Source organism: Ixodes scapularis, unplaced genomic scaffold, assembly GCF_016920785.2.
Source record: "Ixodes scapularis isolate PalLabHiFi unplaced genomic scaffold, ASM1692078v2 PGA_scaffold1__304_contigs__length_218370807, whole genome shotgun sequence".
NCBI classification, from domain to species: domain Eukaryota; kingdom Metazoa; phylum Arthropoda; class Arachnida; order Ixodida; family Ixodidae; genus Ixodes; species Ixodes scapularis.
The window spans coordinates 26,992,390-27,013,758 of NW_024609846.1; the positions used below are offsets into that span (position 1 = coordinate 26,992,390).

A 21,369-nucleotide genomic window follows, 5' to 3' on the forward strand; every position below is an offset into this window, starting at 1 on the left:
TAACTTGTGAAGTCCACACGTCGGGTTACTGTTGCTACGAAGGCAAGCATCTGATGTACCTGCTTGTAGAAATGGACATATTGCACCCTATAATGCCGACATAGAAGTCGCAGCTGCCCTATTGAAACCGCCTTGCACGACTTTCCCAGTTTGTCAGATAACCGGCGTTTTTCTTATAAATTTGTGTTTCGATCCTACATCAGAGTAGCTAAGTAATGCCACTCACCCCCATAACAGCCAAAGTGACCCTAATAACAAACAAGTGCATTACTTGTTCCCGATTCACAGTGAAACAAAAAACATTGTATATAACTCGAGGCAGTGCCCCAAATCAGAAGAGGCTGGAGCAAAAGTTGTGGAAACGCAAGTTTAATTTCTTAAAAATTATTTATAGCCTGTACACAATCATGCATATAGACATTATCCAACTAAACACTCATTCCACACTCTACCATGAAACAGTCGAGACAATCCCCTTAAACGGACCTTGGCGCAGTAAACAAAGGGAGGGGGACACCCATCATAGATCGAAAAAAACCCAAGCTGAGCAGAACACGCTTTGTGGTAGGTAAGGCATTCCACGCTCTTCCGCACACCGCCCAATGTTTTGGCAAGCTGCCGAGAAACTGGGACCTCGTGAACCGAAACACAATTCGCCCCTTAGCCAATCGCTCGCAATACAAGTATGCCAGACGCACGGGGAACTAAGACAATCCTGTGAGAGAGCTGTCCGTTCGAGGCATTGTTATTCCTAAGTTGAACAGAAGTAAAAAAAGTCAAAACAAACTTTGGCGAAAAAGAAAAAAAGAACCCCAAAGAACGTGAGCGAAAGTGCCGCTGCCAAACACGCCAAGGTCGTTCCATCGCCGCAGCCACAGAGCCCACACAGACGAGACAAATCCGCGTCCACCGATCGCAGTGGCAAGGCTCCTTTCGTTTCGGGATTTTTTTTGTACTTCCTTTCGCGACTCCTTAGGCGCTTCGCTCCACTGGCGAGGTCAGACTGCAAAACAAACTGCTTGCCACGCGATCGAGAACCTCCCAGGTCCGTTGCGGAAAAACAAAGCGAGAAGGTTAACCCACTAACCTCGCGGCAGACCCACGATTCCCAGTCACCTTGCACCTCCTAGCAAAGCGGCCACCTCGCTCCTAGAAACGTCTCGACAGCGCGCGGACAATACTGGGCCCGCAAAAAGTCGTGCACGCACACTCTTGCCGGATCGGTCCCTGCGAGCTTCCGAGGCGCGTCAAGGCCCCTAGAAAAGACGGTGCCTACGGTAGCAAAACCCCTCTCCAAGACCCCCGCCCACGTTGCCAGACCTCTACCTCTCCGGACCGATCGCCTCCTTCGAGCTCCAAACAAACTGTAAAAGTGGGAGACGGGGAGGGCAGACAGAGTCGGGGAGCCCAGATGAGAAAATCTGAAACATTTATAAAAAAAAACGAAGGGCAGCAGAGGGTGCCGGGAAGCGGGGTCCCTGCGGCTACTCCCACTCGGTGGTGCCGGGGGGCTTGGGCGTGAGGTCGTACATGACGCGGGAGATGCCGCTCACCGACTGGATCTCGCTCACCATCTTCTTGATCACCTGCACATTCAGAGGCACACCGTCAATGGCCGGCCCCCACCGCATTCGGGGCTCTCCAGACAGTATAGGGCCAACGCCGTCGCAACAAAAACACCCTAGAGTTCGCTATAAAAACATGAAAGTTCCAGCATGTGCGTTTGTTTTCAGTGAGGACATGAGCCGGGCAAACAGCACGGATTTCAGCCTCGCCTCCTCGCCGTCGTCTCTTCCCCTTTTTTGTTTTCGGGATATTGGGGGACCGACGACAGCCAGCAGAACGTGCGAGTGGCTCTCCAGACCCACCTGATGAGCACGCCCTAATCCTGTGCCTAAAAACACGAGTTAAAAAAAAAAAAAAGCTTTCCCCTCGGCAAAAAATAAAATGTGTAAAAGCGACCCGGAAGTCGAGAAAGACCTCCACTTCCGGTACACCAGACGCTGGGACTGTAGAAAACTCTCCCCGTTTGGACGGGCCTTCACTATAGTCGGATGCAACCTAAGAACAATCTTTTAGCTCCACCCACAAGCGCATTGCGCCCATCTGAAGTGCGTCCGCCGTCGAGAAAGTAGTTCGCTAGCAACGTTGCTTTTTCTTCCTCCAGGAAACGTGTCTTAAACTACTACAATATTTATTTAATTCATTCAGGACATTTAAATAAGTTAGAATACGTTTTTGTCAACGAAATAGCTGTTTAGTAAAGAAAGAAAGTCATGTCCAATGTACCGTCTTCCCAACTCATTTTTCTGTCCAAGATACTGTCTAACATACCGTCTAACATACCTCTCAGCAGTGCTAAGCCTCGCGCCCGCTTCGAAATTTTCGTTGGCGATAGCGTCGCTGGATTCTCACGTTGTCGCGCAAAAACTGCTGCAAACGCAAGCCGATACCATTAAGATTTCGTGGCGTAACCTCGGGCACGTAAAACACGGTGCAAAAAAGCAGAATAATTGTCACGAGAAACTAGCGTCGCGTTGCTAAGGCCAGCAGCCATGTTGAGCTTTTTTTTTTTTTTTTCAAAAGGATCGCGATTGCTCCACGGAATCGTGACGTCATGAAGACGATTGGCTGGCGTTTCTCAGCATAGGATTACATTTTCCTCTGAGAGGCATTTCCGATTTTTTCTTAGCTTGCAACCGACTATAGTCGCCCAAATTTCTTTTTGCCGGTCGCAACCATCCTCGTTCATTGGTACCGAGCAGCCGCAATGAAGCTTCCCGTCAACTCTTTTGCGCTCCCGCATTTATCCCTTTTGAGGATAAATAGGGAGTTTTAGAATAGCGCACGCTAAAGCTTTGCGTACGCAAAGAATAGCGCTGTCGCCACTGCGCATGCGCCGAACGCAAACCACGTATTGCGCTTTGCGTGCACTATTTTAGCGCACGCTATATCTCAGAAATTGCGTGCGTACGCAAAGGGCCTTTGCGCTCCTCCAAGAAAAATTCGTAATGAGAAGTTGGATAAAGCCAAGTCGAGCACAGTTAAAAAAATGGCGGCCCCCAGGACCATGGCTGCGGCCGCTTTGGCGGTGTCGTGAGCGCGACGTCGGCGGCATCCTCGAGACTGTGATTTTCAAGACAGGAGGATATTGCACTCGGTTTGGAAAACCGAGACAGGTGGGCAACAATCACCAGCACCTTGATGCTTGCGACGAGCGAACATTAATCGGCGAAGGTCAGTCTTGCCAAGGCGACGCATGCGGACACGACCGGTCGACCGCTCGCGTCGCATTCTCACGTTTAAAAAAATTTAAAACTGTTACTCCAGACCAAAAATCTTGTTTTTTCTCAAGTTACAGCATTTCGTGCGTGAAATAAAAATCGTGACTGCATCTTGGTGGCGTTGCAAGTGCGAGATGCTTGGGCTTTTCCGTCGCGGCGGATAAACGCTATTCTAAAACTCTCTTGCGTCGCATGCGCTAACGCAAGCACTAAATTTAGTGCTAGCGTGCGCTAAAATCGCGTACGTTATTCTAAAAATCTCTAATAACAAGCGCGACAACGCATTCGAAAGTTACCGCCTAAAAGTAAAACTGACCGCAACCTGGAAGGTTCTGCTATACCTGTTGTCGTTGGGAAACTGTAGTTGTATTTGTGCCGTGTTTTCCCTCATGGGGACTATTTTTAGTAGTAAAATTAGACACTCCATGCGCATGATACACACGAGATTATCAATTCGCGTGTCGACCGTTCTGGCAATGAAGGCAATCGAAACGCCAGCTCTTCCTACTCGGGCTTCCAATGCTCCTTGGAATTGATTTCGGAAGATGAGAACTCATCCTCCGACGAAACAGCTCCGTAAAGCACACCTGGCACGGATTCCAAGACCGCCGGAACCTCACGAAACTGGACGTGCCAAAGCAAAATCGAACGGAACTAAAGCAACAATTTTCACCCTCAAAATTTCATTTGCTTCTTCTCAATCTGGGGTTTGCAAGCAGTGTATGTGCTACTCTTAGAAAATAAAAAAACCTGCGCATCAACTTATTCTTTGTACAGGAAACTAAATTCGACTTTTCGTTTAATTCGATCGCGTTCAAAAGTTCCGGCAAGCGACCATACATTTCTATAGGAGGAAAAGTTTGATAGTTCGAACTCAGGAAGACTCCGCATCAGATAATTCGTCCCGAGCAAATGCGCGCGGGCTCACGTTGCACGGCACCACGGCAGAACCACCAAGGTATGGCGAAACACGGGCCTTTTGCTGCAAGGCCAAACATGTGCAAATATGCGCCTGCTCCCCTACGCCGTTGAGATGAACCATAGCAAACGACACGAGCCAGCACAACCAATCTGACGTGGAGTAGCGCAGAGAACATAGCACGTTGTCGGGCACGGAGACAGTGCATGCTCTCAAAGCACTTTTCTGTAGCATCGTGTGTGGTCAATCTTGTGCGCCAAAAAGCGCAAATTCTCTTTTCCTTTTTTTTTTTTTTTCTTTTTGTTGTTGACGGTCTGTCTGCTTGGCATCAAATTCGGCTTGTAAAGCTTTCTTAGAGTCACTGTATGGGCTCCCAGAGTAACGAAACTCCGAAGGTTCGTTTCAAAACCGCGGCGCTGCGCTGAAACCGAAATCATGGCGCCGCCATCTTGGGTCCACGCGTTGCCGGGGGTATGAAGGCAATCGTGTGTCGGAGCATTTTGAAAGAGCTTCATTTAAACTGGTCGATGGGCTACACAAAATCTTCTGTTGTGCTGCGAGTAGCTTCCGTAGATAATTAACATAACATTACATGATTTGCTCTCTACCCTTTTTTTGCTTGGCTGCGACGATAAGTCCAACGCAAAGAATCGTAGGGACTGCGCTATGTTTGAGGAGCTTCCTGCCACTGGGTCTGTGCGTTTCGAATTGACTCTTCGAACTGATCCTAGAAGTCATTGTAATAAAAAGACTCAGCATGTTGAGGCAATCTGAACGGAAAACACTGCGACCTAAACGCTATTCAGAACTATTTCGCGAAACTACGAAAATAACGAGAACATAAACTGCATGAAAGCAATTTTTCCCGGTCGTAACTACGTCACTCCAAGAGGCAAACGCACGCACACGACTTTTGATGGATTAGCTAAGTTTGCTACACATGTAAAATTGAGCAACGCGATATGCGACAGCGAGAGATCTTACCCAACACCGGACTAAACTTAGCCCATCGCTTACCAAATCCCAAGAGCGTCGCTTGTGTGGAACTGAACACAGTTGACGCCAGTTTGACTGAATGAACCAGCTGTAATCGGCACTTGCCCCACAAAGCTTGCGTGATGCAGTGGTCTCGAAATCTTTACGTTTTACTATGGCCTGCCAAGCCTACTTCCTCAGTCTTGCAGTTGCGTTCTTTCCAAACGGGATCCGGAAGAGTCTCTTTCCATTCTCCGACCTGCTGCTGCACCCAAAAGCACAACAAGCAGGCGTTGTGCCACTAAGTACACAACCTCCTTACTTTTAACGTCAGTAACCGCGTAGAAAAGTTCGCACGTAAACACGCGTTCGATGAGCAGCAGAGCGTGCGTGTGTGCAGGTGTTTACTGGACCCAAGATGGTGGCGATTAGAGCCGCTTGAAGCGCCGATGGAGGAGAGTCTAACGGTGCTTGCGTCACGTGATCGCTACCGTCCAATGATGCTCACCAAGCCAAAACATGATTGGCTAGAGTGAGTATGTTGTCGGCAAAATACAAAAAGAGAAGGAATGCGCTACTCTGGGAAGCCACACAGTGACTCTAAGCTTGCTCAGCGCGTGCTCTCAAAGCGCCGCTTTTCCGTAGCATCGTGTGCGGTCCATCTTGCGCGTCAGAAAGCGCAAATTCTCTTTTCTTTTTTTTTGTTATTTTTCTTTGCCATTGATGGTTGCTATCGCCGCCAAAGTCTGTGCGTAAATTTTTTTTTTTTTTTTTTTGTAGTACGCGATTTTTTGAGGACGTGACGTTGAGTTATGTTGCTGACCGGAGCATGCTTTTGGACATGCATTTTAAGCGCAGATGGCAGCAGACCATCCGTGAGCACTAAGACAATAAAAGGAAGTTTAATTTTAACCGTTTTTCTGTCCTTTTTGTAATTCAATCACTCGGATAATTCAACCAAATTTCAAGGTCCCGTCGAGGTCGAATTAACGGAAGTTTACTCTACTACCCCTTTAATGAACAAAGGACCCCAAGCACTAGGGTGCAACTTCTGGGAAAAAGATAAACGAGTAAGCTCGACCGCAAAAGGGGGTTAACTTTGCCACCTCGGCCTTTGGAGGGACGCGACAACTGCCGTAAAATGCTGCGCAACATGAGCCCAAGAGGAGCTGGGTGAGGCACGGACGTGCGACTATGCATCAAACAATCGCACCTTTCTCGGTGACGAAGCCCGGGAGGTAATGAAGTTCCAATTTAACTTTTACGGCCACTCTGTTCACTTTTCATGATTCTAGTCCCCGAATTGTAGTGCCGTCAGATTATTGTAGAAGAACAGATAGCACCACCTGCCACTGATAGTCAATTCCGCTGATAGATCTGGAGCGCCTTCCGAAAGCCGCGAGGGAGGCAAAATTTTGCTCCGTGGGACCCGCTCCAAATTGACCAGCAAAAGATGAACTTGCATTTTTTTGAAGCGACCCGCCCGAGACGGTCGGCCCTTCAAAACGGCCGCTGCTTGAACTCGACAAGCCGATCAAAGCCTCAACAGACTGAGCCTTCCGACGACCAGTCACAACTGTCACTGTTTAGCTATAGAAAAAACGCGTGACACAGGCCGGGTGAAAATATTCCTACCACAGAGCCCGTGTCGCAAATGACAAGGCAGATGTCTTCGCTTGCGACCGTTGCATATCTTTTGGCCACCTCAAAGCAGCGGGGCACGCACGGCATTCGCCATTGGTGAAGTTCAGATTGTTGGTAAGACTTTAATAAACACGAAGAGGTAACAAACCATCACTTTCACAGTCGTTGCCTAATCTGTTCTTGGGCCAAAGTGGGATTTTGCCTTGCCCGGGGGGCCCCGCAGGGTCCAAACCTACCCCGGGCTCCGTTCATTTGCCAGGATACCCTTTCCCCAAGAATGCCACGCACCGCCAGACATGGGTGGGCAAACCCACGTGGTTCGGGGTCCATGGTGAGGCCACTCACTAGACACTTACTGGGAGCCCGGGACCGGTGTCGCAGTTAACTGTGGCCACAATCGTTCGCTCCATGTGCGCACCTAAAGAGTCGCAGATAGCGGCGCAGAGGGGTGGCAGGCTCACCTCGAGGGGCAGGTGCTTGTTGGGGGTGGCGGGCACGCCGGTCATAAAGTCCTGGGTGATGAAGGTGCGCACCACGATGCAGTGCTGGCACGAGGGCTGGCGGCTCACCACGTCCCTGTCCAGGTGCAGGGGCAGCAGGATGACGGGCATCTGGGACAGCGAGGCCGCGTGGCCCGAGGCCCGCAGCACCTGCTGGGCCAGGTGGTCGCACTGCCGCAGCGTGCTCAGCACCAGCGGCGTCAAGTACGTGGGCGTCACGTCTTGCACCGGGAACGCCACGGGGCCCCCGAACACGTACACCACCCTGCGGGAAACCCACCGTGAACTCCTCTCCCCAGAGCCGGCCGTAAGATACCCGCCCTCCCACCGAGTGTCCAGTAAAGCCTCCGAGGCTACGTCCGAGACTCGAGAAGCAATCACACTCGCCACTCGCGGCGGTCGCACGACCGACTAGAGATACGGCCACACACACTTCGGCAGCGGGGAACTGCCGAATCGCTTCTCGAAACCTCTCGGGAGCTGCCACGGCCGAGGTTCGCGTTTTGCCGCTTTCCCATTTTCATTGCCGCCAACTGCAAGTGCCTCGTTAGCACAGCTTGAGAGATGGTCTTGGGAATCGTACGATGAAAGCGCAATTGCCACGTCGGCCCATTCGAGCTTCGGCAGTGCGGTACATACCCGTCGACTGAGAGGCGGCACGGAGTTGGACAAAGTTCTTTTTCGGGTGCTCCCACAAACCGGGGTGCTGCTCGTTTTAAAGAAATGGATATTCCCGATAGGTGCCAATCGGGGCCGCCGCAAAAACCTCCGTGCCTCTCTATCTGTGGCCGCTAGCTGAAAGCTGGCGCTTCAAGTTCAATGCACTTAAAGCTCTCGATGCACCGCGTGGTCCGGGCACTTTACGCCGGTGGGGAGCCCACCTGTTGATGTTGTGGCAGATCTTGGGGATGAGCTTGGCCAGCCGCATCAGGTCCTCCCAGTTGGTGGGTTCCTCGGCCGAAGACAGGCCCACCACATAGCTGTATGTGCGCCGGTCCCCCTGCAGCGTGTCACTCCACGTCAGACGCCCGGCGTGTCGCCCTATTGAGCGCCCACCCCGCCCTTTCCAAACCTTTCAAGGCAGGCAGTCAGGCGCCTAACCCGGCAGAGTTCGCCAAGGAGCTCCTTTGCGTCGGCCGCTTCGGCCGGCGTTAAAGGCCGAAAAAGCGACCAAATGTGTTACTCTCTACTCGCAAACAAAACGTTACATCAAAATAAAAGGAACGCTTTGCCGATAAAAAGTAAGGCATGCTACTTGTGCCTTATTGCCATTTGCATTACCTGCCGTTGACAACGACGGCCATTTTTGGCACTGGGACAAAGGGGTGTCAACGTTCATTCTTAAAGGGTAACTGCAAAGAAAAAAACTTTTTTTTTTTTAAACAGTCTCATTTGCAGGAGCGTGTCAAAAAGCAATATTTCCGCGAGAAAAAAATTTTTTATAGCAATATTTATTGCGTGAGACTGATTTTAGTTTGCAGCTATTTCGTCCGTTTTAAATCGCGCGCCACAAAGTTGGTGTGCCGTGACGTTTAGCACTGATTGGCTGCTATACTTCTCATTGGCTAAGAGACTGACAGGTTAGATCAGGGGTGGCCAGGCTGACCCGGTCTAAGAACCGCAAACAAAACCACGGAACTTCCAAGAGTCCCAAAGGGGGGGGGGGGGGGGCAAATTTCAGTCTAGAGCAATAAACGAAACTATCTACTTTCTGTCTATCCGAGTCAAAAGCAGTCCAACTGTACGTAAGGTAGCACGAGACTACCAAACCGCAACCTGTCTTTCGATTTAAAACGCATTCCATTTCTCCTTTAGGCGAAGTGCTCGTGTAACCGGGAGGAAGGCGGGGGAGTGGGGAAGGAGGGAGGTTAGGGGAGGGAGCCGCACTTTAACACGCCAAGAGCCGCAGCTTGGCCACCCCTGGCTTAGATCTTGGTTGTTAAAGCTTGTTTGCAAGACGGGCACTTACGTTTGGATTCATACCATAACAAACAAAAGATTCACCATTCTTTCATGGCCTCCGAAGTCTCTGCTCCCGCCTATCTCGCCTACCTCGACTAGTCGTTTCGCCAAAGTGGTCAGCGTTTCGTGCTGACCCAGGCGCTTGAGTGAGACTTCTTGAAGTGAAGTAGTGTGTGTTTAGCAGCTGTCGCAGGTGTTAGTGATAGGAAGCGACGCGGGGTTTTGGCTTTCATAGCGTGGTTCTTTCGTTTTTCTCTTTGCATGCTTAGCGTGCTTTTTTTTTTTTTTTTTTGCTTGCTTGTGCAAATGCTGACTTTTTTGGAGATGTCAGATGAGTGATCCCGACTGCGAGCCTTCCAGAAGCCATGTCGCCCCGAAAGGAATGCTATTTGGCTGGAGGCAATCGGGCGTTCGCGTAGCGATAAACATGTCCAGTTACATTCTCGTCATATCGCTACGGAGGCCGTCGAGATTCCCACCGGGTGCACCTAACGTCCGCGACTAGACACAGCTGTTACGTAAAAAACCTGGCACGAAGTAATAGCTGGGTTCCGCAAGGGTCGAAAGAGCGGGAGTTTCAAATGTGGAGAGGTTCTGACTCCAACTAAATTACGTCCTGTAGCGTAAATATTGCTGAAAAAATTTTTTTTTTCGCGGAACATTTGTTTTGAGACATGCTAGTCTCAATTAAGCTGTTTAAAAAAAACACTTTTTTTCTTTGCAGTTACCCTTTAAGGGAGTGTTTGCACAGTGAAGGGAGGAACAATTTTGAAGGGATGTGGGATGACTGCCAGAATTTGTACGCTATGCCGCCTACAAGCAGGTACAAAATTGAAGGAGGAGAGTGAGTGTAATAAGTAATGTAACTACGTTATCCGTAACTAGAAATAAATAATGTAAGTACGCTATCCGTCACCGTTTTGGTAATGTAACGAATCTGTCACTAAGTTACCAGAAAAAGTAATGTGCTGCCGGTAACGCCGTTACTAGTAACACGTTACCGCCAAGACTGTTTCGAGCAAGCTACCAAAATAATGCGGAAGCTTCAAACACGCGCACCGGTGCGGGGCGGCGAAGCTTCGCAGGCATGCACCGGTGTGACACGAAAAGGGCAGAGCAAAGCATGCGTGACATGAGCTGCGTGACCGTTTTAGAAATTGCTCCTTTTTTTTCCGCTCTAACGAGTGCACGTTCCCCATTTCTGAAAGATTACCTACGGTACAACTTTAGGGGGCGCTCAATCGGCAAGTTACCGTAGTACTCTCTTATGGCGACTGTGAAATGGGGCATGACAATTGGGAGTCAGACAACCCTCCCAGATGCACATCCCGTAAACAACCTATCACTCGCAACAATTGAATTTTAGAACATTCGACTGAGAGAAAACACTTGAGTGCAAAGAACCGATCGCGCCGACAAGGCCCAGTGGCCAGTCTACTCCTGGTCGCCAAATTTTGTGCCGGGGAACAAAATTTTGATGCCTTTTCTCCGCCTCATGAATGTCGAACGCTTATTCCGAGTACAGGAAGGCCAAAAGTGAAAAAATAATTTTATGATCCCTCCATACAGAGTTGGGCATTTATTTGAGTGGCATACTACTATCGTTGCAAGGTTTAAGAGAACGAGAGCAACCACATATATGGCAGCCACGGTCGTCAGAGTAATGAAACAAGGCAGCAAAGATACTAGACAGACAGCACTAGAAGCACCAACGGCAATCTTTATTTTAGTTTCAAAAATCTCCTCGACAACAGATAGCTAGCAGTCAGACCATTCCATAGTTCCGAGCGCGTTCATGTGAGTCTGAGACGCGATGTGGGAACGCGCGAGGTTCGCCGCAAACTTTTTGCGTCGGAAGCTTCCACATCTCCATCTCTGAGCTAAGCTAACTTCAATCAAACTATATATTTTAATCGACTCTGGCCCCAGAAAGCGCAATACCTTCATTGGGATGGCGAGTAAATGGCGCACATGACACAAAACTAAACCTATGCAGACGCCCGGCAATACCTAATCGAAGGAATTTATGAAGATCCTCGCTATATTCAATTATCTATTCGCCAATTACGAACCATATACGTAGGTCGTCTGGACATCTCTGCCTAACATCTGCTCATGCACAATAGCCAGTTTAATTTGCAACATTTTACCGCCAATGTAGGTACCAACATTCGCAGAGTTTCAGTTTCTTTTTAAATACGCCATGCGCTTTGAAACATCCCGCTTTGAAAGTCTGCGTGTCTTTTAAGCACACGGCTGTAATATTTGCGCAATGCATTCCCCCCCCCCCCCCAAAAAAAAAACAATGAACAAACAAACATGTTTTTTGGTTTGGATAAATAAACTTTGCACAGCAGAAAGCTTAAACTCCGTGAGAATGTGACTCTAGCAGTTGGGATAGAACCACATAAAACCCAATTTCGTCCAAACAAGAAATCACATTGTGGGCACCTCATAGCATCTATTTCATTGAAAAAATACCTTGTCAGCAAGAAAGAAAATAATATTCTCTTACTCGCTAATTAGTGTCTGTCACTGACATTAATCCAACATGCGTCCACAGTGTCAGTCCTTGTTTTGACAATACTAGGCGTAGGTGGATGTTGGCACGTAGACAAATTTTGTCTTTCTCACTTTCTTTTGATTTAAGTAACATCATGTTTTCATACTTTCGCTTGCGATCCCAACCGCTAGAGTCCCAATTCTCACAAAGTTAGAGCTTTCTAAGGTGCATAACTTTTTTTCTAAGTGGGCCAAAAACACAGTTCTTTTTTTTCGGGAACACCCTGTACTTTTCTAAACATTGATCACGGCGGGCTAGTCCCGTTTCATACCAAGCACCAGCGCAATCCTATCATAGGGCGTGTCTCCAGGGATGAAAACCCGAAAGAGGGAGGGAGAGAGCTTCACCTGAACACCCACGCTCTTGATGGGCAGCAGAGTGGAGGTGAGCCGGCACTGCTGGGACAGCCGCGTCAGGAACTCGCACTCCTCGTCCGTCGTGCCACTCTGCACTCGGTTCATCAGGGAGTGCTTCTGCACAGACGCACCAGACACCGGCCCTCAGCCCCGACACCCGCCCACAGAACACGTCCCGTCAACGGACCACCCCTCATGGGTCGTCTCGGCTACACTTTTCTGCCTTTCTATAATCTTTTTTTTAGAGCGCAGCTCTTAGGGGCCCGTTTCCGGCTTGAGCGGCGTCGGCGTCGCCGTCGGCGTAACTGCGCGGTGCATTATGGGTAAATTTCCCCGCTAAATCTAGCGGAAAAATTTTCCCTGCTAGACTTAGCGGAAAAAATTCCCCGCTAAATCTAGCGGAAAAATTTCCCCGCTAAATCTAGCGGAAAAATTTCCCCGCTAAATTTAGCGGGAAAAATTCCCCGCTATCTGCTAGATTTAGCGGGGAAAATTTCCCCGCTTAATCTAACGTAAAAATTTTCCCGCTAAATCTAGCGTAAAAATTTTTCCGCTAAATCTAGCGGAAAAATTTTCCCGCTAAATCTAGCGGAAAAATTTCCCCGCTTAATCTAGCGTAAAAATTTCCCCGCTAAATCTAGAGGAAAAATTTTTCCGCTAAATCTAGCGGAAAAATTTCCCCGCTGAATCTAGCGGAAAAATTTTTCCGCTAAATCTAGCGGAAAAATTTCCCCGCTAAATTTAGCGGAAAAAATTCCCCGCTATCTGCTAGATTTAGCGGGGAAAATTTCCCCGCTTAATCTAGCGTAAAAATTTTCCCGCTAAATCTAGCGTAAAAATTTTTCCGCTAAATCTAGCGGAAAAATTTTCCCGCTAAATCTAGCGTAAAAATTTCCCCGCTAAATCTAGAGGAAAAATTTTTCCGCTAAATCTAGCGGAAAAATTTTCCCGCTAAATCTAGTGTAAAAATTTTTCAGCTAAATCTAGCAGAAAAATTTTCCCGCTAAATCTAGCGTAAAAATTTCCCCGCTAAATCTAGAGGAAAAATTTTTCCGCTAAATCTAGCGGAAAAATTTCCCCGCTTAATCTAACGTAAAAATTTTCCCGCTAAATCTAGCGTAAAAATTTTTCCGCTAAATCTTGCGTAAAAATTTCCCCGCTAAATCTAGCGTAAAAATTTCCCCGCTAAATCTAGAGGAAAAATTTTTCCGCTAAATCTAGCGGAAAAATTTCCCCGCTTAATCTAGCGTAAAAATTTTCCCGCTAAATCTAGTGTAAAAATTTTTCCGCTAAATCTAGCGGAAAAATTTTCCCGCTAAATCTAGCGTAAAAATTTCCCCGCTAAATCTAGAGGAAAAATTTCCACGCTAAATCTAGCGGAAAAATTTTCCCGCTAAATCTAGCGGAAAAATTTCCCCGCTAAATTTAGCGGAAAAAATTCCCCGCTATCTGCTAGATTTAGCGGGGAAAATTTCCCCGCTTAATCTAGGGTAAAATTTTTCCCGCTAAATCTAGCGTAAAAATTTTTCCGCTAAATCTAGCGGAAAAATTTTCTCGCTAAATCTAGCGTAAAAATTTCCCCGCTAAATCTAGAGGAAAAATTTCCACGCTAAATCTAGCGGAAAAATTTCCCCGCTAAATCTAGTAGAAAACAACTTAAAAACGCATAACGTGTCCAAAACAATGAGCTCTTTTCAACGAGGTGGCACGCTAAACTTCATTATGCAGGTTGCCCACTGCCTCAGCACCTATCGCTTAGAGCCCCGCTTACCCAAAGCCCCGACGGAGTGCTCGGTGAACCTTACAACTACGACCAAACTCATACCCCTTTTAAACATTGTAAAAAAAAATTAAGAACATTTGCAGTTCTCTGCAATGCTGAACTGGAGTGCAGCTCTTGAGGAGAAGGAAGCAAGGGTAGAGAGGGAAGCAACTGCCCCTTCTCCCCCTCCGTGACGCGTGACGTTGCATGTGACATCATCACAAAACACATGACGTGATATATTTCCCGTGCGACCTCACGTGATGTCACACGCGACGTCACATGTGATGTCATTATGGGAAACGTCCCATAAAGCAACACACAGTGACGGTGAGAGCAACGCCGAAGCCGCTGAACCCAGAAACGGGCGCCTAAGAGCTGCACTTTATAACATTCTCGTTGCTCTTAGTGCGTCGTGAGACCACTCGAGCACAGAAGCCCTCGAAAGGCTTTTGGAACCAGACAGCTAGCAAAGGCTGCCGGAGAAACGGGCGGTACCTTGTTCAGCGCATTGGAGTAGTCTACGATGATCTTGACCATGACGCTAGTTTCGGAGAAGTCCTTTTCCATGTAAGGCTCCTCGCCACATAGAACGCGCACAGCCAGACCGGGCCCTGCGGAAAGACATCGACGAAAGCGGTCGGAAAACCAAACATGTCGACGAAGCTTTGCAGAATCCAAATAGAGTCGATTCGAAAGAGAACCACGCCCCGATGTAGAGTGACATCGACATTCGAATATGCCGCAAGTTGAGCCGGAAAAGCCAGGAGCCTGCGCGTAGCGACTGCACATTTGCGTCAAACGTGGTTTAGGTAGCCGGTTTTATTTACCCCGTGAAATTTCGAGACGTTGCTTCTTTTCGGCGAAAGCGAGAACGAAATGACGACCAACTCTCGAGTCGCGTGCTCCTGCCAAGAGGTGGTTCTATCTGTCCGTCCAGGGCAAACAGGGCAAACAAGACGAAACGAGAGACGCATTTCGAGTTACCGTTACAGATTCACCTCACCAGCCAGCTACACGATGCATTTATCGTGTAGCCAATCGGTTGCAATATTGACACCTACACAGTTTGAAAGTTACAACCAAGTTCAAATAACTAACTCTGCCACAACTTTATAATAAACTGCAACTTGGTTCAGTTGCGATCACACTTTCTAATATTATGTGAACAAATGTACAAATGTATGTCTATCTGGTCTCGACGCCAACGCCAGATGTGTTGTGACTGCCTCGACGCCAGCGAGCGGAGTGCCCAATTAAAAGCAGACTGCGCCCATCTTCCTTTTTGCACTGGAAACTGAACAGTTGGTCGGACACTGCGGTACTCCTCGAGACGTCGCGGTATACTTTATAGCTAGGGTTACGCATTTCCTAATAATTCCAGAAAACTCCGGAAGACACCTGCCAGTAAAATTTTGGTTAATTCGGATTTATCCGATAAACTCCAAATTTTGGCGTACCAATGGGCCCCCGCCCCTTCACCCCCCCCCCCCCCCCCCCCCCCCCAAAAAGAAAAAAAAGCCGGTAATAAGTATTCCTTATTAAAGTTTGAACAGCGCGCAGTGTCAATGGTCCTGAGAAAATGCCACCACAGTTATTTTTCAAATTCTCGGACCACCGACACAAAAGATCTTACTGCTTGTCTTAGCCATACTCGTAAGCATTTGAGCTCCCACAACTGCCCCTGCAACGCGACTCCTCTGCAAGAGCAACAGACGTTCGGAGAGGACTTTGGATGGGCTCCGACACTTGGGCCGAGCCAAAGCGCGGTCCGTCCCCCGCCCCCAACGTGCCCGACCGACGGTCGACGCCCACCTGGGAAGGGGTGTCTCTGGACGAGCTCGGAGGGCAGTCCCAGGTCTCGTCCCAGGGCGCGCACCTCGTCCTTGTGGAAGTCCTTGAGGGGCTCCACCACGCGGCCCTTGGCCCTGAGCTGGCGCACCAGGTCCGTGTCGTTGTGGTGCGTCTTGATGGCGTCCGCTTGGCCGCTCGCAAGGTGCGAGGCGCTCTCTATCAGGTCCGGCCGCAGGGTGCCCTGGCCCAGGAACACGTCCTCCGGGTTCAGCTGCAGCTCCCCAATCACCTCGTTGGCAACCTGGGCCAAAGGGGAAAGCCAACAGAAGGTTTGCCACTGCGAACTTCCTTCCGGGATGTCCCACAAGCCTCACACCCGAGACATTTCAATCCAGTATATTTAATTCCATTGTCTCCTTACAAGGTGCGTTATGTTCCAATACACATTATTCCAGTCTACTCTATTATGTTTCATTCTAATCAACACTAATGTTGTCTTCCAACTTGCTCGTTTGCCGGGCGTTTTTTTATCCCAGGGACATAGTACTTTTTTTTATTATTATTATTTATTTGCGCATACTGCAACCTCTGTGAGGTCATTGCAGGAGTGGAAAATATAGAAACAAATTAACATGCAAACAATACGACATGCCCTTGAACATAACAGAAATGAAAACCGTCAAGCGTTACTGAAAAGAATAGGCAGAACCGTGCTAATAAAATCATCATGGGGAAGGGTATGTATTTTACCATCAAGATTATTCCAAATTTCAATTCCACCGTAGAATACCGTGCATCCACCCATTCCACACTAAGCGCCCATTTTCAAATTTCTAAGATCCGAGAAAATATGCTCGGTACATTTAAAAGTAAAATTGATGATTGAACAAGCGCCCATCCCCCATTTTTCACAATTATCGCTCAATTTTGAGCGGGCGCTTGCCCGGTGTTTTACGGTACGTGGAAAAAACGAACATTTAAAGCAGTTAGTATGAGACTGAAAAGGAACAATATTTAATGAATATTTGTGCCAGATTAGTTTGTACTTCTCTCCATAGAGTGGGCAGACCCCATCCAATGCGACCAAAAGCTTGTGAAAGAGGGGTCAAAAGAGGGACATTTGTCGTGCCAACAAGATGACAGAAGAGAGGGAACGGCACTTGACTGGGGACAGACAAACAAGCTGGGCTCATTCTGCTACGATTCAAAGGCCAGTGAGGGAACCAGGTTTGTTTCCGCTTATTTGGTGAAATATGGCCTTCGTACAAAAAACCTCGACGCGCCACCTCATTTCGACGCAATCCTCGACGAAGCGCCGCAAAAACGCGGGCCACTTTTTTCGTTCGAAATTTGCCTCTATGGAGTATCGTACGAGAAATATTGTACGACTTTCTTTAGTGGTGCGCCACGTGCATGTACAAACCATGCTGCTGGAGTCAATTCAGTCTAGCAACTAAGGACTGCATATTCAAAGCACATTTTAATATTCACCCCTTTTTTAGGAGCGAAGCTCCTTAGGGTCTAGCCTTGACCGTCCGGCGTCCGTGTTCACATCAATTGCCATCCCATCTGTCTTCTTAAAAAAAGAAAACATGTTTGCGCAGTCGACAGGATTCGAACCTGTGCGGAGAGACCCCAATGGATTTCTAGTCCATCGGCTTAACCACTGGGCCACGACTGCGGGACGAGTAGGGGGCTCTGAGAGGTGGTAGTAACTCGAGAGCTGGGGATGTCATGAATGAAACGTTGCATCTAGCCGCTTAACGTCTACACAGGAGAGGGCGCTGGGGTCAAATGCGTATGTAATCGCGTTAAACTTTGCATGCATTGGCTCAACGTTTATAGACGAGAGGGCGCTGCAGTCAAATGCTCAAATGCATATATAACCACGATCCATACCACACATTCTCTTTCTGACATGGGCCATTGACTTAAGCGGTGGAGATGCATTCCCACGGCTTCTAGCAGATCCAAGCTAATTCGCTAGAAGAACCACTGGCTCTGCATTTCACCGACCATAAAGCAGTAATAATGAAGTCGAAACGCAACCCAGAACTCAGCACTACCTATGAGCAATAAAAAAAGAATCAGCAACATCAGTACAAACTATAAATAATAAAATCAGTATTCTCAGCACCACCAGAGCTTTGCCCCAATCAACATCATTCACCACATGGAGATGCGGCCTCTTTTTGTTTGGCAACAAACTAAGTGGCACCATCTATTGCGTGGTCCCAGCACATTTCTGGTTCGCGTATACTGTCGCAACCGGTTATAATGAGGTCGGTTATTCGCGACTCCAGCGACCTATAGGGGGCGCCACCACCAAACAAACATGGCGGCTGAGTCCAGGTCGCGTCGGCTTGGCCGCGTCGCCTGAATGGGTGGCGCATTCAATTTAAGAAATTTTCTTTTGTTGAATGCCCAATTTTATGGGTATTTGAACTGAGACAGTTAAGTGTAGCCGGTGCGCATAAACTTGCCGAGCATAGTTTTGTTTTGCCGGTGTTTTTTGTTCTTTTCATGTCAAAACTTACGTTTCGGAAACTTCGATTAAAACCGAAACTATGGGCTCCGGAGAAACGGTAATAGACTCTAATTAGTTTTGATCATCTAAGGAAAGCGGCGAGGGCTACAAAATTGTTCCACCAATAGTAATTTTTAGCTAACTCGCATGCCTCGACCATGCGACTTATCTGTCCGCGAAATTGAGCTTTTGTGCCTGTCCGCGTTTCAAGAAACAGCTGCAGTCGTGTGCTCGGTCAAGAACACAGGCTGGGGGAAAATTACAAAAATTAAGCAGCTTCTTGAGCCAAGGAGCGTGTCAACTCGCTGGCGCTTCACTAAGCAGCTGATACTCGTATTTCAATTCAGGTTTTAGTAGCAATCGAGAAGTCATTTTGACGAATATGCGGATTATATTACGTACTATGTCCCACTAAACCGATATTAGTATATTCTTCGGGTGAAATATGAACTTAGTTAACTAACTATTAGGCGTGAACTGCTGAATAAAAGTATATTTGACAGACAGAGAGATACTACTTAAACTTAGCCAAATGGTTCTAGCCGGTAGAACGGAGACGAGTGCGGACAAACTGAAGAGAGTCTTCATTGGAGATTCACGCAGAACCTCTCTGCATTGAACTTGACTTCGAATCCTGAACGGAGAAAATGAGTATTTTTTTGTGGCCGGTCAACCCGAGCAATATAGACGTATATTGCTGCTGGCTTCGACAGGGGTCATAAAATAAATATAGGAGGCGTGATAGATCCTAATGTCGTGACAGCCTCTAACTTTGCGAGACACGTCCCCCACCTTTTGAAAGCAGATAATTTCCCTCATTAATCATATGCAGCGAGCACGTTTTCTGAATCAAGTAATTGCGAAATTAGCCCAACTCCTTCAATGTGGACTTTTTCGGCGAAAAGCCGCCAAGATGAATAGCCAACGCACCGGCCGGCGTTAGTGGCTAAATCAACTTGAAGCTAATCGAGCACAACCAAACTCAAGGAAAGCAGCTATCGAACCTTCCCATTCACTTGACTGCAACATTGGTGTTCTCTCCAGTGAAACACTTCGTCTGTCGACCTCAGTCCACTGTTCTACATCCTTATAAAGAAATCACTTATCAGCACTTATCAGTTACCAAGCAGTCGTCACTTTGAATGTGATTAGAGACAGACGAGAAATCAAAACGTTTTTCCGCGATTCCTCCTCATCCAAAAAATCGAAAGCACGCGACCGTGTGTTGCGGAGTAAACGGGCTTTGAAACACGTGATGTAAAGAAACAACCTACTGAGGCTTCACCACACTAATGAACACTCAGGCAAACTTAAGAAATTTTCGGACCTTCGTAAAATTACATTGCTCGCCCCCGCGCCGACAGCACGTGTCCGCGAAAGCCATCAGAGACGCGGCGGGGCGCGGAGCGACCTGGACCGACTGGTTCCCGGTTTTCCCGCTTGGCGGCGTCCGTTTTGCTGGAGTCGCGAATAACGAAATAGTGGCTACAGCAAAGCAATCACGATTTCCCATAGCCTTTTGCACTTCGTTCTAACCGAAGTCGGTTATAACGAAATAGCAAAGTGATTTCCAATTCCCGTTGACTTCGTTATAACCGGTCTCAACATTATTTCCTAATTTTTTACTGCTCATTCTTTTACTGTAGAAGTGAATAAAGTCTGACAGTGCTACAAGTAGTCATTTCCAAAAGATTTGATTTTCCAAATACCGCAAAAGACTTCAGAGCAGGAAGTTGTTGAGGGCGCACACTGCTGCCACGACGTTTCAACTGACGCAAGAAAGTGCCAACAGAAGGCCCGCTCGGTTCACCCACTCCTCTCGCACCGGCCGCACGGCGTTGTGTTATACGAGCATAGCCTGTCTCGATACAGACGCCCCCAAATTTTTCTGCCGAAGGAGCATCGGGAGATTCAAGGAGACCACCAGCCCTCCCGACGCGCTCGAGATAAACCCTAGGGCGGGTCCTCACCCGCATGAAGGTGTCGCCGATGATCTTGCGCTTCTCCTCGGGGTGGGCGGTCTGGCAGAGCATGCGGGTGGTGCGCTTGCGCTGGGGCTCCCTGGGGTCGATGGGCACGGTGGTGGTGCCGTTGTAGAACTGGTGCGAGGCATCCACCACTCGCAGCCGCAGGCCCAGCTGGCGCAGCGACTGCTCCACCTGGACGCTCTCCTCCTTGCGCATGAAGCCGTTGTCAATGTGCAGCGCAATCACCTGGTCCTCCCGCAAGGCCTTGTGCAGCAGGGCCGCACACACCGTCGAGTCCACGCCCCCGCTCACCAGCATCTGAGGGAGGCACCCACCCTTCTGCTAACACCTGCAACGCCGGGCCTGAGTCCCAAACGTCGCCAGTAGATCCATGCAATGCCACCGGCGCCTCTCGCGGCGTCTTGTGGGCGCGACGCCAAGAGGGATGCGCTTCGCTCTCGCCGGCCGGATCGTCGGGCTTTCCTTCACAAAGCCGGTACAAATTCCGCGACGCTACACTTGAAATTATAACTGCGGACTACACGTCCGATAAAACTTGCCAATTAATCGCGCACACTCCCACCACGAACCTATTTTTGCGAGTCTATTCGCGTTATTCGACTTTTCGTTCCGTACGATCGCATTGCAAAGTCCCGGCGGGCACCCGAAAATGTTGACGAAGAAAATGGACACGTCATTTCGAATGCAGATGGACCTTCGCGTCATACAATTCGACTTTAGCGATTTCGCGTGGGCGCGCATCGTACCGCACGGTGATGCCGGGAGGCAGGCTCAAGAACCTCGCAAATAGGAAAACGCAATATTTTCGCTACAAAGTGGCCCTGGCAAGTGCAAATACCTTTTCGACGTTCGGCGGAAAGAGCGGACCCTCGACTACATGTCAGACGGAAGAACTACGACGGTTCGGCGACAATGGGGATGGATTTCATTCCAAACGTGAAACCAATTCTTGGACGAGACCTCGAGAGAAACACTCAATAAGACAGACATTGCGCCAATTTGAGACATCCGTGTCCCTTTCTCTGGAAATCTCCGATTTTATCTCCTTTCAGCCGAGTCTCAGGGTTTCCCATCCCGTTCAGCGTTTTGTCTTTT

The 21,369-nt window shown here is 48.5% G+C and overlaps 1 protein-coding gene across 4 annotated transcripts in view; it reads right to left on the reverse strand.

The window, feature by feature from the left end:
• Positions 1 to 348: 348 nt before the first annotated feature.
• Positions 349 to 21,369, reverse strand: part of LOC8052995 (GMP synthase [glutamine-hydrolyzing]) — a 33,771-nt gene continuing 12,750 nt past the window's right edge. For all 4 annotated transcript variants that reach the window (XM_040215535.3, XM_040502819.2, XM_040215534.3 and 1 more), the window contains exons 7-13: positions 20,257 to 20,571; positions 15,781 to 16,060; positions 14,464 to 14,579; positions 12,195 to 12,320; positions 8,204 to 8,322; positions 7,284 to 7,587; positions 349 to 1,586 (exon numbers count right to left, since the gene is read on the reverse strand). In XM_040215535.3, coding sequence (XP_040071469.1) covers positions 1,485 to 1,586; positions 7,284 to 7,587; positions 8,204 to 8,322; positions 12,195 to 12,320; positions 14,464 to 14,579; positions 15,781 to 16,060; positions 20,257 to 20,571 — 1,362 coding nt within the window. In that variant the 3' untranslated portion in view covers positions 349 to 1,484. The remainder of the gene's footprint in view (positions 1,587 to 7,283; positions 7,588 to 8,203; positions 8,323 to 12,194; positions 12,321 to 14,463; positions 14,580 to 15,780; positions 16,061 to 20,256; positions 20,572 to 21,369) is intronic.